The sequence below is a fragment of the Capra hircus genome, chromosome 1 (genome assembly GCF_001704415.2).
Source record: "Capra hircus breed San Clemente chromosome 1, ASM170441v1, whole genome shotgun sequence".
NCBI classification, from domain to species: domain Eukaryota; kingdom Metazoa; phylum Chordata; class Mammalia; order Artiodactyla; family Bovidae; genus Capra; species Capra hircus.
Genome location: NC_030808.1, coordinates 45,850,937 through 45,866,539, shown reverse-complemented (window position 1 = coordinate 45,866,539; position 15,603 = coordinate 45,850,937). Strand labels below are relative to the sequence as shown.

Below are 15,603 nucleotides of genomic sequence, written 5' to 3'. Positions count from 1 at the left end.
CACTGCACTGTAGGGAACAAGGTATAAAGAAGGTTGAGAAGTGCTTGCAAACGAGACTCTCAACCAGGGCTGAACATTCTTGCAAACGAGATGTTCTGCCCAATGTAGGGAACTAGGTTTAAGGAAGGTTGAGAAGTGCTTGCAAACGAGACTCTCAACCAGGGCTGAACATTCTTGCAAACGAGATGTTCAGCTAAAAATCCTGTTTGTTCCCATGGGAAAAGAACATTGCTTGCACACAAGGATGTTTCTCTGATTCCTCAAAAGGAACAGACCCTGGGACAAAACAGATTCTAAGCTGATAAAAAAGTTCCCCAAAACAAAGTCTTAGCTGCAGTAAATAAGTCAAGGTAAAGGTTATCTCGCCCTGCGCCTGCGCACTGTATTAGTCTCTGAATCATAGTGCTTGGCAGCTTGCCCTGTAGGTTGTTGTGCAAGGGATATAAAATAAAGTAGCTCTAAAAAGCAAGTGATAAAATATAAAGATTTAAACCACTCTGCAGTGTTGGTGTTTCATTCCGTCGCCGGCATCTGGCGCCCAACGTGGGGCTCGATGAAACCAAAAGGGTAAGCACCCCGGGGCAAAAGGCTAAAAGGGAGACTTTCAAAAAATAGAAAAAAAATAAATAAATAAAAATCCAAAAGGGTAAACACCCCAGAGCAAAAGGCTAAAAGGGAGACTTTCAAAAAATAAATAAATAAATAAAAATCCAAAAGGGTAAACACCCCGGAACAAAAGGCTAAAAGGGGGACTTTCAAAAAAAATAAATAAATAAAAATCCAAAAGGGTAAACACCCCAAAACAAAAAGCTAAAAGGGGGACTTTCAAAAAAATAAATAAATAAATAAAAATCCAAAAGGGAGAGCACCGCAGAGCAAAACGCTAAAAGGGGGACTTTCAAAAAAAATTAAAAAAAAAAAAAAAAAACTATGGGAAATTCCCCGTCTTTAAAGTCACAATATATAGAGCTGGTTAAGGGGCTCCTGCATTCTATAAGAATTAAAACGTCTACTCGCCGCTTGAGTGAGTTATTCTGTCTTAAAGAGCAGCATTGTTATTGGTTTCAATATCAAACAAAAGTACAGCTGAATTTAAAAAAATGAAAAGTGATGCAAAAAGAGTTAAAAAGACAGCATCAAAAAAAAAATGTGATTCCTTTAAGGCTGTGGACTCTATGTAGCGCTATAATACAGGCTTTAAAATTAATGGCTGCTAATAGTGAGGCCGCCTCATGTTATCTTGAGGAGGGGGCTTCACCTCGGCCTCCGCCCAAACCTCCAGATGATAGTAAAGATTCATCCACTGAGTCAGATAGAGATGTAAGTTCTGGGGAGGATTCAGATTCTGTAGAGGCAATGACTACTGCCTTTTAAAAGATTTTATTAAATAAAAAACGAACTTCCAAGGCTGTTAACCCTTCTACACCACCTTACGCCTCCCTATTTCTAGTAGCTGCCGACAAGGCTGAGGTAGGGAGAGAGAGTCAGTGGTTTTAAAAGTACGAAAAAAAAAATATTTAAAAAAATGCTTATTAATGACTCTCGTCCTTTAATGTCACTGATTATTAAAGGTAAACAGTTTAAAAGATTAGTGGATACAAGAGCAAATGTTTCGGTTATTTCTCTCCAGCAGTGGCCTAATGACTGAAAAAAAGAAAAAATTCCTCTTGTTTTAACAGGCTTAGGATCAATAACAGATGTGTGGAGAAGCGCTCAACCTTTGTCATGCCAATTGTCTAATAAAAAAAAAATATCTATTTCTTTTTACATTGTTAATATACCTATTAATATCTGGGGAAGAGATCTTTTATTTTCTTTAAAAACAACGCTCACCATCTCGTCAGAAAACTTGTAGCCACTGCTCAGATTCCTCGAGCTCTCCCATTAAAATGGTTAACTGATGTCCCTAAATGGGTTGAGCAGTGGCCGCTTCCAAAAATAAAGCTCGAGGCTTTAAAACAATTAATAAAAAAACAGCTTCAATCTGGCCATATTGAACCTTCCACGTCTCCTTGAAATTCTCCTGTTTTTGTCATTAAAAAAAAATCTGGTAAATGGAAAATGTTGACTGTTTTAAAAAAAGTTAACAAATGTATAGAACCTATGGGAGCTTTACAATTAGGTCTCCCTTCTCCTGCTTTGATTCCACAAGATTGGTCTTTGATGGTTTTAGATTTAAAAGATTGTTTTTTTTAATATTCCTTTACAAATAAAAGATAAAAATAAATTTGCTTTTACTATTCCAGTGTATAATCATGGGCAGTGTCAAGTAACCTTACTATATAGACGAACAACTTTACTTTAAATATTAATGATCCTAAGGGGCCATTTCAAGTTCATTTGCATATTAATAAATCTTACTCTGCTATAGCATGTGTAAAATTTCCTTATTCTTTACTGTATGGACAATGGATTTGGAATGAAATTTTGAGAGTTATATCATGTTCTGATTGTAACTTGACTCAATGTATAAATCGTTCTTGGTGGAAAAATGTTGAAAACAAGATGGTCCATTCCAGTAATCACTCTTCGGTCACTGTGAAAGCACAGGCTGGACTCTGGTTGCCTGCGAATCTCACTCGGCCGTGGTCGGGCTCTTTTGCTGTCGCTCCTCTTGTGAACGCTGTGCAAACTCTTCTCCATCGATCCCGAAAAATGCTTGGCATTGTCATCGCATCAATTCTCGCCGTGGCTTCAGTAACAGCAACAGCAACTGTAGCAGGTCTTGCTTTGCATCAAGGCATACAGACTGCTGATTTTGTCAGAAAATGGCATAAAGATGCTCATTTATTGTGGCAACAACAGCATGATTTGGACGCTCAATCGACTACTGATGTATTAAATTTACAACACACAGTTTCCTGGTTAGGAGATCAAGTGACTGTGTTAGCTACAAAGAGTGTGTTAAAATGTGATTGGAACTCATCTCACCTATGTGTAACCCCTGTTCCTTTTAATATGAGTGAGGGTTAAAAAAAGGTAAAAAGGTCTTTAGTGAGACACCAAAATTTAACTGCTAAAATTATAAAATTGAAACAAACTATATTGTCAACTTTTAGTAAGATGCTGCCTGATATTCTTGGTTCTGATATACTAAAGAGTCTTCAAAAAGAATTAGATAATCTTAATCCTTTAGGGCATGTATCTACATTGTAAACAACATCCTTTGTAAATACTTTGTTAATTGTTGCTTTATGTTTTATTGCTTTTATAGTCTATGGGCACTGGCAAAAAGAAAAATTTTTAAAAAAAAGCTTTGCATATTCAAGCGCTTATTCAACATCTACAAGAAAAGAAAGGGGGAGATGTAGGGAACAAGGTATAAAGAAGTTTGAGAAGTGCTTGCAAACGAGACTCTCAACCAGGGCTGAACATTCTTGCAAACGAGATGTTCAGCTAAAAATCCTGTTTGTTCCCATGGGAAAAGAACATTGCTTGCACACAAGGATGTTTCTCTGATTCCTCAAAAGGAACAGACCCTGGGACAAAACAGATTCTAAGTTGATAAAAAAGTTCCCCAAAACAAAGTCTTAGCTGCAGTAAATAAGTCAAGGTAAAGGTTATCTCGCCCTGCGCCTGCGCACTGTATAGTCTCCGAATCATAGTGCTTGGCAGCTTGCCCTGTAGGTTGTTGTGCAAGGGATATAAAATAAAGTAGCTCTAAAAAACAAGTGATAAAATATAAAGATTCAAACCACTCTGCAGTGTTGGTGTTTCATTCCATCGCCGGCACTGCACCCTTGGTGACTAGCACAGTATATAACCACTGAAGGCACTCAAATACTTACCAAACAAATGAAAACAAGAACTGTTACCAGGATTAGTTTCCCAGTGATCAATATTTTCCAGACTCATTAGCCCCAAATCCCCTGATGTGGTTCCCTTAGTTATGAAGAAGCATGCTGAGGACTCACCTCTACCTGAGTAACATTGACGACCAGCACCACCACCATCAACACTGCAAGCAGACAGCAGAACAGCCGTAGTTTGAAGAAGTTGATCCACATTGTCTGGCTGTGTCTTGATCACCCATGGCCGACCCATGGCTTCTTTCACTCCTCAAAACTCCATGTCTTTACAGATGGCTAACAAACACATGAAAAGATGCTCAACATCGCTCATTATTAGAGAAATGCCAATCAAAACAACAAGGAGATATCACCTCACACCAGTCAGAATGGCCCTCATCAAAAAGTCTACAAACAATAAATGCTGGAGAGGGTGTGGAGAAAAGGGGACACTCTTGTACTGACAGTGGGGATGTAAATTGATATAGCCCCTATGGAAGACAGTATGGAGATTCCTTAAAAAACTAGGAGTAAAACCACCATATGACCCAGCAACCCCGCTCCTAGGCTTATACCCTGAGGAAACCAAAATTGAAAAAGACACATGTATCCCATTGTTCACTGCAGCACTATTTACAATAGCTAGAACATGGAAGCAACCTAGATGTCCACTGACAGATGAATGGATGAAGTAGTCGTGGTACATATACACAATGGAACATTACTCAGTCATAAAAAGGAACAGCTGTGAGTCAAGTTCTAATGAGGTGGATGAACCTAGAACCTATCATACAGAGTGAAGTCAATCAGAAAGAGAAAGATAAATATCGTATTGTAATGCATATATACAGAATCTAGAAAAATGGTACTGAACAATTTCTTTACAGGGCAACAATGGAGAAACAGACATGGAGAATAGACTTATGGACATGGGGAGAGGGGAGGGTGAGATGTATGGAAAAAGTAACATGGAACTTACATTACCATATGTAAATTAGATAGCCAACAGGAATGTGCTGTATGGCTCAGGAAACTCAAACAGGGCCTCTGTATCAACCTAGAGGGGTGGGATGGGGAGAGAGACGGGAGGGAGGTTCAAAAGGGAGGGGATATATGTGTACCTATGGCTGATTCATGCTGAGGTTTGCAGGAAAACAACAAATTTCTGTAAAGCAATTATCCTTCAATAAAAAAGTTTTTAAAACTTCATGTCTTTGCTTTTCTGAGCTGCAGATGAGCTTTCAGTTTGATCTGCTTCTTTTCTGTTTAGTTTCATTAAGAGTTCTTTGTATAGAAGAGCAACCGGTATGGATTTAAAAAGCACATTTTTCTCCGAAGGATTCCTTCAAAGAGGAGAGATGAGCAAACAGATCACCAATTACGACAGCTTCAGTTCAGTTCAGTTCAGTCGCTCAGTCGTGTCTGACTCTTTGCGACCCCATGAATCTATACGGCAGTTTAGGGTGGAGTAAAAGGAAAGACACTGTATTTCCTCTTTCTTAACCTTATCCAAGGCCCAGAGTCATAAGAGAAAGCAAAGAGCCAGAGCACAGTAGGAACTACTCCACATTTGGACAGTTTACTCAAACCCAGCTCCAGGTTTTCACGTAAATAGAGATATTTCTCCTGCTTCCTATTTATGTTTTAACTTTTAAGAGAGCAAAGAACAACATCTTCAGATTCTTAGAAATTACAAAATTCGCGTGTTAATTTTCTAAAGAGGTCTAAATAAATAACTTCCCTTCCTTTACAGTTTAAATTTTATTACATTCAGTCAGTTCAGTCGCTCAGTCGTGTCTGACTCTTTGCGAGCCCATGAACCACAGCACGCCAGGCCTCCCTGTCCATCACCAACTTCTGGAGTCCACCCAAACCCATGTCCATTGAGTTGGTGATGCCATCCAACCATCTCATCCTCTGTCATCCCCTTCTCCTCCTACCCTCAACCTTTCCCAGCATCAGGGTCTTTTCCAATGAGTCAGCTCTTCACTCCAGGTGGCCAAAGTATTGGAGTTTCAGCTTCAACATCAGTCCTACCAATGAACACCCATGACTGATCTTCTTTAGGATGGACTGGTTGGATCTCTTTGCAGTCCAAGGGACTCTCAAGATTACTAGATAATTACTAGGGTAATTATGGGCTTCCTTCGTGGCTCAGTGGTAAAGGATATGCCTGCTAATGGAGGAGACCTGGGTTCAATCCCTGGGTTGGGAAGATCCCCTGGAGAAGGAAATGGCAACCCACTCCAGTGTTCTTTGTCTGGGAAATCCCATAGACAGAGGAGCCTGGCAGGCTACAGTTCATGAGGTTGCAAAGAGTTGGACATGACTTAATGACTCAACAACAACAAGACGAAAATCTGTAATTTTATAAGGAGTTCTGGGATTAGGTGCATACCATTCTGATAACCTCTGGAAAACAGGAATGCCATCCCCCTGTATGGCAAGAGACAGCAAACACCTTTGGGTTTCTGGCTCCCCTACCCCACAGGCAGCCCTGATGCCCCCTCAGTTGAGTAACAAGGCACAAGAGGAAAGACACCCGCCCTGAAGATGCAGGAGATGAAAGCTAAGTGTGAGGAGCACAGGTCACCCTAATCCTTCATCACACCTGCTGAAGGCAGAGGACTTGAGAGTGGGCTGCTCCTTACTATTCTTCCATGTAATCATTTTAAAAATACTCTCCCCCATTGTTATTACGATATAGGTAAGCAGTGAAGATGCTAGTATTTTGTTCCCAGCAACGATTTCCATGGAAAGCAGGGTAGAGAGGTCAAGGTGAAGAGGGTGCGTAATTCCAGGGCAGAGGGCCTCAGGATACCTCAGCTGCACCAACACTCCCCCATTTTGTGTTGGACCTGGCAAGCCCCCTCTTCCCTCACTCCCCTACTCCTCTGATCTAATCTGTTCCCATTCCCATACCACAAGGACAGACAACAACCCTTCCTCACCCCAGCATCATAAAGGAAATGAAGCTAAGCTATTCCAATATGCTTTCCATCCTGAGAATTCCCACAGCACTTACTTCTTCCACTTCTCAGCTGATCTCTATATTTGTATGTATTTCAGAGAAGGCGATGGCACCCTACTCCAGTACTCTTGCCTGGAAAATCCCATGGATGGAGGAGCCTGGTTGGCTGCAGTCCATGGGGTCGCAAAGAGTCGGACATGACTGAGTGACTTCACTTTGACTTTTCACTTTCATGCATTGGAGAAGGAAATGGCAACCAACTCCAGTGTTCTTGCCCGGAGAATCCCAGGGACAGGGGAGCCTGGTGGGCTGCTGTCTATGGGGTCACACAGAGTCAGACACGACTGAAGTGACTTAGTAGCAGCAGCTAGTCTCCCCAACTATACCAATAAAGATTATATTAAAAAAAAAAAAAACTATATATCAAAAAAAAGCAACTTAAGGATAACAATGTACCATACTTTTGGATTCCTTCCCAGTACTCAGCTCTTTGCATGATATATGTTGATTCAACAATCCACACAATGAATAATTACGGAGGCCTGGGGCTTCCCTGGTAGCTCAGTGGTAAAGAATCCACCTGCCAATGCAGGAGTCACGGGTTTGATCCATGGGTCAGGAAGATCCCCTAGAGAAGGAAATGGCAACCCACTCCAGTTTTCTTGCCTGGGAAATCCCATGGACAGAGGAACCTGGTGGCTACAGGTCATGAGGTCACAAAGAGTCGGACACAACTGAGCAACTAAACAACAACTCTGTACTGCACACTGTACTAAGTGCCAAAATCCTCCTGGCAAAGCTTACACTCATATTAGGTAAAAGGTATTTCCCTCCTAAATTAAAGAGAAAGAAATCTCCCACTCCTGGCCACCTCCACAGAGACGCCAGGTAATGTGAAAGACTGCACTTAACCATTTCATGGCCCCAAAACACCGGCCCCTCTCCAAGATCCAGCTACCTACCCACCCTGAAATGCCCGCAAATTCTAGGAAGGAAATGACTGTGAGATAAAGGAAATAACTCTGTCACCAGGGCCCCAACTGCTCCTCTGCAGAAACCCTTCTCAAGGAGTTGGCCATAAGAACCATAGGTTTCCCTGACGGCCAAAGGGAGAAGACCAAAGATGATACTGCACAGAAGCTCAGCTGTACCACTGCAGCCGTGGTTGACGTACTGCACGAAGGCCAGGAGTCCAGAGGATGTCTGTATGGCTCAAGCTGGTCAGAAGCAGCACAGCAATGGTGCAGAAGGATGGTGAGGCCTGGAGACCTCAGAGCTAAAGGAACAAAAGGCCTTACAGGCAGCAATGCAAATATGCAAGAAGCCCCTCACGGGCAGGGACTTCTGATGAAAATCCTCATGGAGGGTCATGCCTGGAAAAGACCTACTTCCTGCTACAAGTAGGTGGAATGCTGAGACTGAAAGATCCATCTGTACACCTAAGTAGATACAGCCTGAGGTGTACTAGCCAGACCTCTCTTTAAAAAGACATATACTAAAATGTTGATAGTTGTCATCTTTGGGCAGGTTTTGTTTTTCTCCTTCATCTCCACCAGGAAATATAAATCACAAATATAAAGAATCAAGCTGGTTTCTAAAAGTAATAATTAAAAAGGAGCCATAAGGAGAAATAAGGCATTAAATCAGATACAAGAAAACAAATTTAAAATGAAAGATTCCAAAGTGAAAAAAGAAATCTCTAACAGATTTTTGGGGTTTTCCTACAAATATAAAACCTAGGCATTATAACAAGAAATCTATTTGCAAAGAGAACAGGAAAATATTATTTGGTATCTCAAATTGCCTTAGAATTGAGTAAGAACAATAGTGCTAGATAGGAATGACTCTAAAAAGTTTCCAAGATCAAATCCAAAATAAAAATATATAATTGAGTTTAATTTACCTTTTTTTTTTTTTTTTTGGAAATTTCCAGTTCCCAAGAAGAGCTACTTATTGAAACTAAGAAATTAGGGTTTACTTTCCTTCAGTGTAAAGTCTGAACTCAAACAATCATGATAGCCTTTATTCTTTTCTTGTCACATTTGAAGCACACATTGATGTTTTTCATTTTTATACCATTCTTTCTGCTGCAACAGAGATAAGCACATGAAACACAGGTTAAAGATACTGAAAATGAAGTAAAGGAAAATATATTTGAAATCAAGAATACAATTTTAAAGCAAGAGATGTACAAAGATTTCAGGACAAAGTAGTGGGTAGAGTAAGGATAGGAACATTTCCTTGCCTAGCACACACAAAAAAAAGACCTGGCTATTTATATTCACAAACTTACACAGAGCAAATTACTCTCAGATCTGAGCTGAAGGTCAAAACCTTATAAATAGCAATATAATTGGAAAATATATAAATCACAGATAAAACCTTCATATGTTTTTGTGTTTTTTTTTTTTTAATTTTATTGAAGTATTAGTGTATCTACCATGTTATATTAGTTTTGGGTATACAGCGAAGTGAATCAGTTATACATATACATACCCCCACCCCTTTTAAGATTCTTTTCCCATAAAGGCTTTACATTCTCATATAGGCTTTACTCATTACAGAGTACTGAGTTCCCTGTGCTATACAGCAGGTCCTTATTCTTCTTAAAGATTAGAATAATCATGCACTTCAGTGCTCCATCCTACCACTAGCGAAAACAAGAGGTACTGGACACATCTAAAAGTTGTGATCACTCCATGAGGACTCTCAACTTCAGCACTTTTGTTTTCAAATCTCTCTGAAGTGTTAGAACACACTTACTCGTGCTTCATATTTCTGTTCAAAGAACAAGTAAAAAGTAAAATCCATGATCTGCTGGGTCTGTTTTGTCAAATTTTGATTAAGACTGTTTACATGCCAAACTAAATTCCTTATGACCTGTGGCAAACCTATACTGACTGCCATTAGTCCAAGGTATTGGACTTCCTTCCACTTCCGCTTTAGGAAGTCAGATACCTAATAAGTGAAAGTGAAAGTTGTTCAGTCGTGTCTGACCATTTGCAACCCCATGGACTGTCCATGGAATTCTCAAGGCCAGAATACTGGAGTGGGTAGCCTTTCCCTTCTCCAGGGGATCTTCCCAACCCAGAGATCAAACCCAGGTCTCCCACATTGCAGGCGGATTCTTTACCAGCTGAGCCACAAGAGAAGCCCAACCTAATGAAAAGCCGGCTTAAAACTCAATATTAAAAAAACCAAGGTCAAGGTATCTGGCCCTATCACTTCATGGCAAATAGAAGGAGAAAAGGTGGAAGCAGTAACAGATTTCCTCTCCTTGGGCTCTAAAATTTTTGCAGATGGTGACTACAGCCAAGAATTAGAAGATGATTGCTTCTTGCAAGGAAAGCTATGACAAACCTAGACCATGTATTAAAAATCAGAGACATTACTTTACCAACAAAGGTCCATACAGTCATGAATATGGTCTTTCTGGGAGAAGGAAATGGCAACCTACTCCAGTATTCTTGCCTAGAGAATCCCGTGGACAGAGGAGCCTGGTGGGCTGCTGTCTATGGGGTCGCACAGAGTCGGACGCGACTGAAGTGACTTAGCAGCAGCAGCAGCAGCAGCAACATGGTCTTTCCAGTAGTCATGTATGTACGTGAGAGTTAGACCATAAAGAAGGCAGAGCACCAAAGAAATGATGCTTTCAAACTGTGGTGCTGGAAAAGATTCTTGAGAGTCCCTTGGACTGCAAGGAGGTCAAACCAGTTTTGATCAGGTTTGAAGGAAGTCAACCCTGAATAGTCATTGGAAGGACTGATGCTGAAGCTGAAGCTCCAGTAATCTGGCCACCTGATGGGAAAAGCTGATTCATTGGAAAAGACCTTGATGCTGGGAAAGACTGAAGGCAGGACAAGAAGGGGATGACAGAGGATGAGATGGTTGGATGGAATCACCGACTCAAAGGACATGAGTCTGAGCAAGCTTCAAGAGATGGTGAAGGACAGGGAAGCCTGGCGTGCTGCAGTCCATGGGTCCCAGAGTCAGACATGACTTGGCAACTGAACAACAATGACATCTGACTTCCTACTCCCATCTCACTTGGAATTACAATCATCAGTCACACAAATAAAATACTTGAGTTTGGTACTAAAAAGAAAATGAGGCAGCAACTCCACACTCTAGAGGGCAAATGTTCTTAGACAACCATTTCACAAAAACAGTATACTATTGAAAAACCACACATCTAGTTTCTGGGACAGTCCTCATCCTAAATGTACTTATCAGAGCAAGTATCTGGAATTAGAATTTGGAATACAAGGACATCCATATAAAAGACAATTTATACAGAATATACCTATATTTGAATTCTCCTAGCTCAAACTCTCCAAAGAGCAGCTGTATATCATAGGGTACTGAGTAAGACTTTGAAAGAGAAAAAAGAGAAAAAACTGAAACTCATCCAAGACCATGAAAATAATGGGTCAACCAAATGAGATCATCCTTGAACAAAAATGAAGCAGGGACAGAAGTCTGCACAAGGACAGACATCTGCAGGACTTGCTTCCTGATTTCATTCCACAGACCCCCTTCTCTTTCATGTACCCCCACCTCACATGCCCAAAATGCTGATTCACTTAGGCCTTCTGTTCTCCTTTTAAAGCAACACTAATTCCTTCATAATTCCTCCCGGGGGAGGGGGGGGGAAATGTGGAGGGGTGGTGGTGATGGGAGTAACCACAGGACAGAGAAGTACACAAATCAAATAAGTCACAAAGCTATATATGCTGTAAGAAGAAAATAGGGCATGTTTTTAGTGCCCTATTAAAACATGGTAGTCCTTAATCTCACATGCCCATTAATATCATCTGGAAGCTTATACAAATACCAATGCCTGCACAACACTCCATCAACTGGATTAGAATCCATGGGAGCAGGGCCAGAGAAACAGCTTTTTATTTAGGGTCTGCAGATAATTATAATACACAGCCAGGTAGGGGAACCACTGGTACAGAGTGGCCAGAGGGTGTCATTTGTACAAATTGGTCAGGGATGGCCTTTCTCAAATGATGTTTCCATTGTAACTTACATCGTCCCTCCAGGACAATTCGATTCTGGGGCAATGGGGAGAGCCAACCCCACTTCAGTGATATGTCCCTTCGTTTCCTTTCTCAGAAACAAATAATAGCACTGTATCAGGCCCAGAGAGACTGTGAGGATAACAGGCACAAAGAAGGTATTAAACACAGTCAAAGGAAAGCGGAGCTCAAACGCTACGGAGGAACATTGTGCTGTTTTACTCTGTGGATTGAGACAATTGATTATCACGGTCTGGGAGTGCCGCCAGCTTCAAACACATGCTGATGTTCCAACAGATAATTAACCACAGTAAGGAGCAGCACCCATCAGAAAAGTGTGCTCCTTTATTTTTAGAAAATGCGGCAACAATCCTCCTCTAGGGTAAATAATGAAAACAAGGGAAATTTTACAATTACAAATTTTGTATAAATCCTGCCTGAGAATCCCTCTTACCACCACCCTGGTGGTCTTTGATCGAGCAGAGACGAGCGACAGGCCAGGCTGAGTCTCCACATCACACCTTGTAAAAGTCACACTCTACCCAAGCGACCTAAATCTGATGTCCCCAAACGATAGTAAAAACAGAACAATCCAACGCCTGAGAGGACACCCAGCCAAAAGGCAGCTGGGGCTCAAAGCAGCGATGAGACTGGAGTTAGAGGCTGAGGAGGGAGCCGTCTCCAAGTGTTCGGTACTCGCTCAGAAAAAGTGTCAGGGGGAAGGGTCTTCAGCTGCCCCCAACTCTGGGCTCCGCCGCGCTGCGGCTGCTCCCGCGGGTATTACGGCAAGTCTAGAAAGCCGAGGATGGAGATGCTCGCGCCCTGCCCCGCCCCGGGACCGGCTGCTGCTCGAGCTACTCCGGACCAGCTCCAAGTCTGCCGTGCCTTGGCCCGGAGGCTCGCGTTCCAGGCTCAGGTACCCCAACTATGACCCCAGGGGCGGCAGCTCGTCTGCATCGGGCCGGGAGCTCTGGAGCCAAAGCGCGGAGAAAAGGGTCTTAGCAGCCGAGAGGCGTCCGTGAGGAGCCAGGCAGTGGTTCGCTCGGCCGGCAGGGGCCCATCCCGGCGCTGGAGCACAAGCCGCAGGCCCGCACTCACCTCCATCCAGGTCTGGCCTCCCGCCGTGCGCTCTCCAGCTGCCGGGGACCGGGACAACCGGCTCAAGAGCCGCAGCACCAGGCCGCCTGGCCCTGGCTTCCTGGCCCCGCTGCGTCGCCTCACCCCCGACCCCCGGCTGCGATTGGTCCAGCTCTGGGAGGGGCGGGGCCGAGGGTGCTGACTGACAGCCGCGGCCTTGGATCGCGGAGCGTTGCCCAGAGCCGAGACTCAGAGTTGACCCCTTGCAACTTTTCTCCCTCGCGAGGGCGTCCTGCTGCTGTCACCTTTGATCTGAGCTCTGCCCACTATCGGGACCCGGCTCCTGTCGCTTTCGGACATCAGAGTGTCCCAGGGAGCAACTGGAGATGCCCCTACTTGGGCCGTCTTTCCTCTCAGTGGCGCAATGTTTTGTTCCCTTCACGGATCTGCCAAGCTCGAGCACAGAACAGGCTGGTCCTTGAATCTTTCCTGAAATTAGTCGACGTGTTTTCTTATTCCTGAAAACAACCCCGTTGCTTTTATTCTCCTTGTACGTGACCTAGCAAAAAGGCCACCAGCACCACCCCCACCGAAAAACCACTTAATCCTATTTTGGACTTTCTTCTAAGCCTTAAAGGACTTCCCTGGTGGCTCAGATGGTAAAGCGTCTGCCTACAGTGTGAGAGACCTGGGTTCGATCCCTGGGTCAGGAAGATCCCCTGGAGAAGAAAATAGCAACCCACTCCAGTACTCTTGCCTGGAAAATCTCATGGACGGAGGAGCGTAGTATGCTACAGTCCATGGGGTCGCAAAGAGTCGGACACGACTGAGCAACTTCACTTCACTTCACTTCACTTCTAAGGCTTAAAACGTCCACAGCAACTGTGTGAAAATCAGGAACTGAAAGGAGTACTTCGAAGACAGAAGCAATTGCTCAGGAACATGAAGGGATGGCGGGGCTGCGCTGTATTTCTCAGGGCTAGAAGCACAGGGCTGTGGTGTTAACCAAGTTCATCCCAGCAAAAGGCAGGCTCCAAAAGCAGACTGCCCAGACTGTTGTCTCAAGGTCAAAATATTTGACATTTACTAACCACAATGGACTCTATGTGCTCATTCAGAAGTTTTCAAGGGAGGCCTGTATGCATGAGTGACCCCTATGACTGAAATAAAAGGCTCTACATGAGGCAACCTCTCCTGGAGTAACCATTTCATTCTTCTTTCACAAAGGTCAGCCTTTCCTACTCATAAAAGGTGATTTCTGTTTCCTCTGTGCCTAAGGATCAGCAGCCCAATGTGATAGACTTCTGCTCTGATTAAGTCCTGTGTTCCATACATGGACTCCCTGACACCTGTGTTTCCCAGTCTGGCTGTCTGGCAAGTGGCAAATATTAACACTTAAACAGGACATACTGACTTCCTGATGGTTTTGGACCACCTTAGTGATCTTTATTAACCCCCAATCACACAGGCACTCATAACCCCAAGGCATTTGAGTTATCTTATATTTTATAGTCTGAGAACCAGATATGGAAAAACGGACTGTGTCAAAATTGGGAAAGGAGTACCTCAAAGCTATATGTTGTCACCCTGCTTATTTAACTTAAATGCAGAGTACATCATGCAAAATACCAGGCTGTATGAATCACAAGCTGGAATCAAGATTGTAGGGAGAAATGCTAACAACCTCAGCTATGCAGATGACACCACCCTAATGGCAGAAAGTGAAGAGGAACTAAAGAACTTCCTGATGAAGGGGTAAGAGGAGAGTGAAAAAGATGACTTAAAACTCAACAGTCAGAAAACTAAGTTCATGGCATCCGGTCCCATCATTTCATGGTCAATAGATGGGGGGAAAGTGGAAACAGTGACAGATTTTATTTTCTTGGGCCCCAAAATCACTGTGGACAGTGACTACAGCCATGAAATTAAAAGACACTTGCTCCTTGGAAGAAAAGCTATGACAAACCTAGACAGCATATTAAAAAGCAGAGACATCACTTTGCCGACAAAGGTCTGTATAGTCAAAGTTCTGGTTTTTCCACTAGTCATGTACCGATGTGAGAGGTGAATCATAAAGAAGGCTGAACACCACAGAATTGATGCTTTCGAACTGTGGTGCTGGAGAAGACTCTTGAGAGTCCCTTGGACAGCAAGGAGATAAAACCACTAAATCCTAAAGGAAATCAACCCTGAATATTCATTGGAAGGACTGTGTACTGAAACTGAAGCTCCAATACTTTGGCCACCTGACACAAAGAGCCAACTCGTTGAAAAAGAAGACCCTGATGCTGGGAACGATTGAGGGCAGGAAGAGAAGGGATGAGACGGTTGGATGGCATCGCCAACTCAATGGACATGAGTTTGAGCAATTCCAGGAGATAATGAAGGACAGGGAAGCCTGGAGTGGTGCTGTCCATGAGGTCACAAAGAGACACGACTGAGCAACTAAAAACAACAGTATTTTACAGTTATTACAGACACGAAAAAGAGTGGGAAGGACCAGAGATGCCTGTCCATCACTACTAGGTTCTTAAAAGATCTCTGATGGCAAAGTCACCATACTCCCAATGCAGAATTGTTGAACTGTTGTTGTTCAGTTGCCCTGTTGTACTCCTTTCTCAATCCCGAATCAATCAATTGTTCCATACAGGGTTCTAACTGTTGCTTCTTGGCCAGCACACAGGTTTTTCAGGAGACAGGTAAGATGGTCTGGTGTTCCCATCTCTTTTAAGAGCTTTCCACA

General features: G+C 43.0%; 1 protein-coding gene across 2 annotated transcripts in view; it reads right to left on the bottom strand.

The window, feature by feature from the left end:
* The window catches only part of NXPE3 (neurexophilin and PC-esterase domain family member 3), a 59,667-nt gene extending 46,557 nt beyond the window's left edge, over window positions 1-13,110 (bottom strand). The window contains exons 1-2 of one of the 2 annotated variants that reach the window (XM_018061530.1): window positions 12,882-13,109; window positions 3,915-4,085 (exon numbers count right to left, since the gene is read on the bottom strand). In XM_018061530.1, coding sequence (XP_017917019.1) covers window positions 3,915-4,007 — 93 coding nt within the window. In that variant the 5' untranslated portion in view covers window positions 4,008-4,085; window positions 12,882-13,109. Of the gene's footprint in view, window positions 1-3,914; window positions 4,086-12,881 lie in introns of both variants that reach the window. The other variant, XM_018061583.1, reaches the window with a different exon arrangement.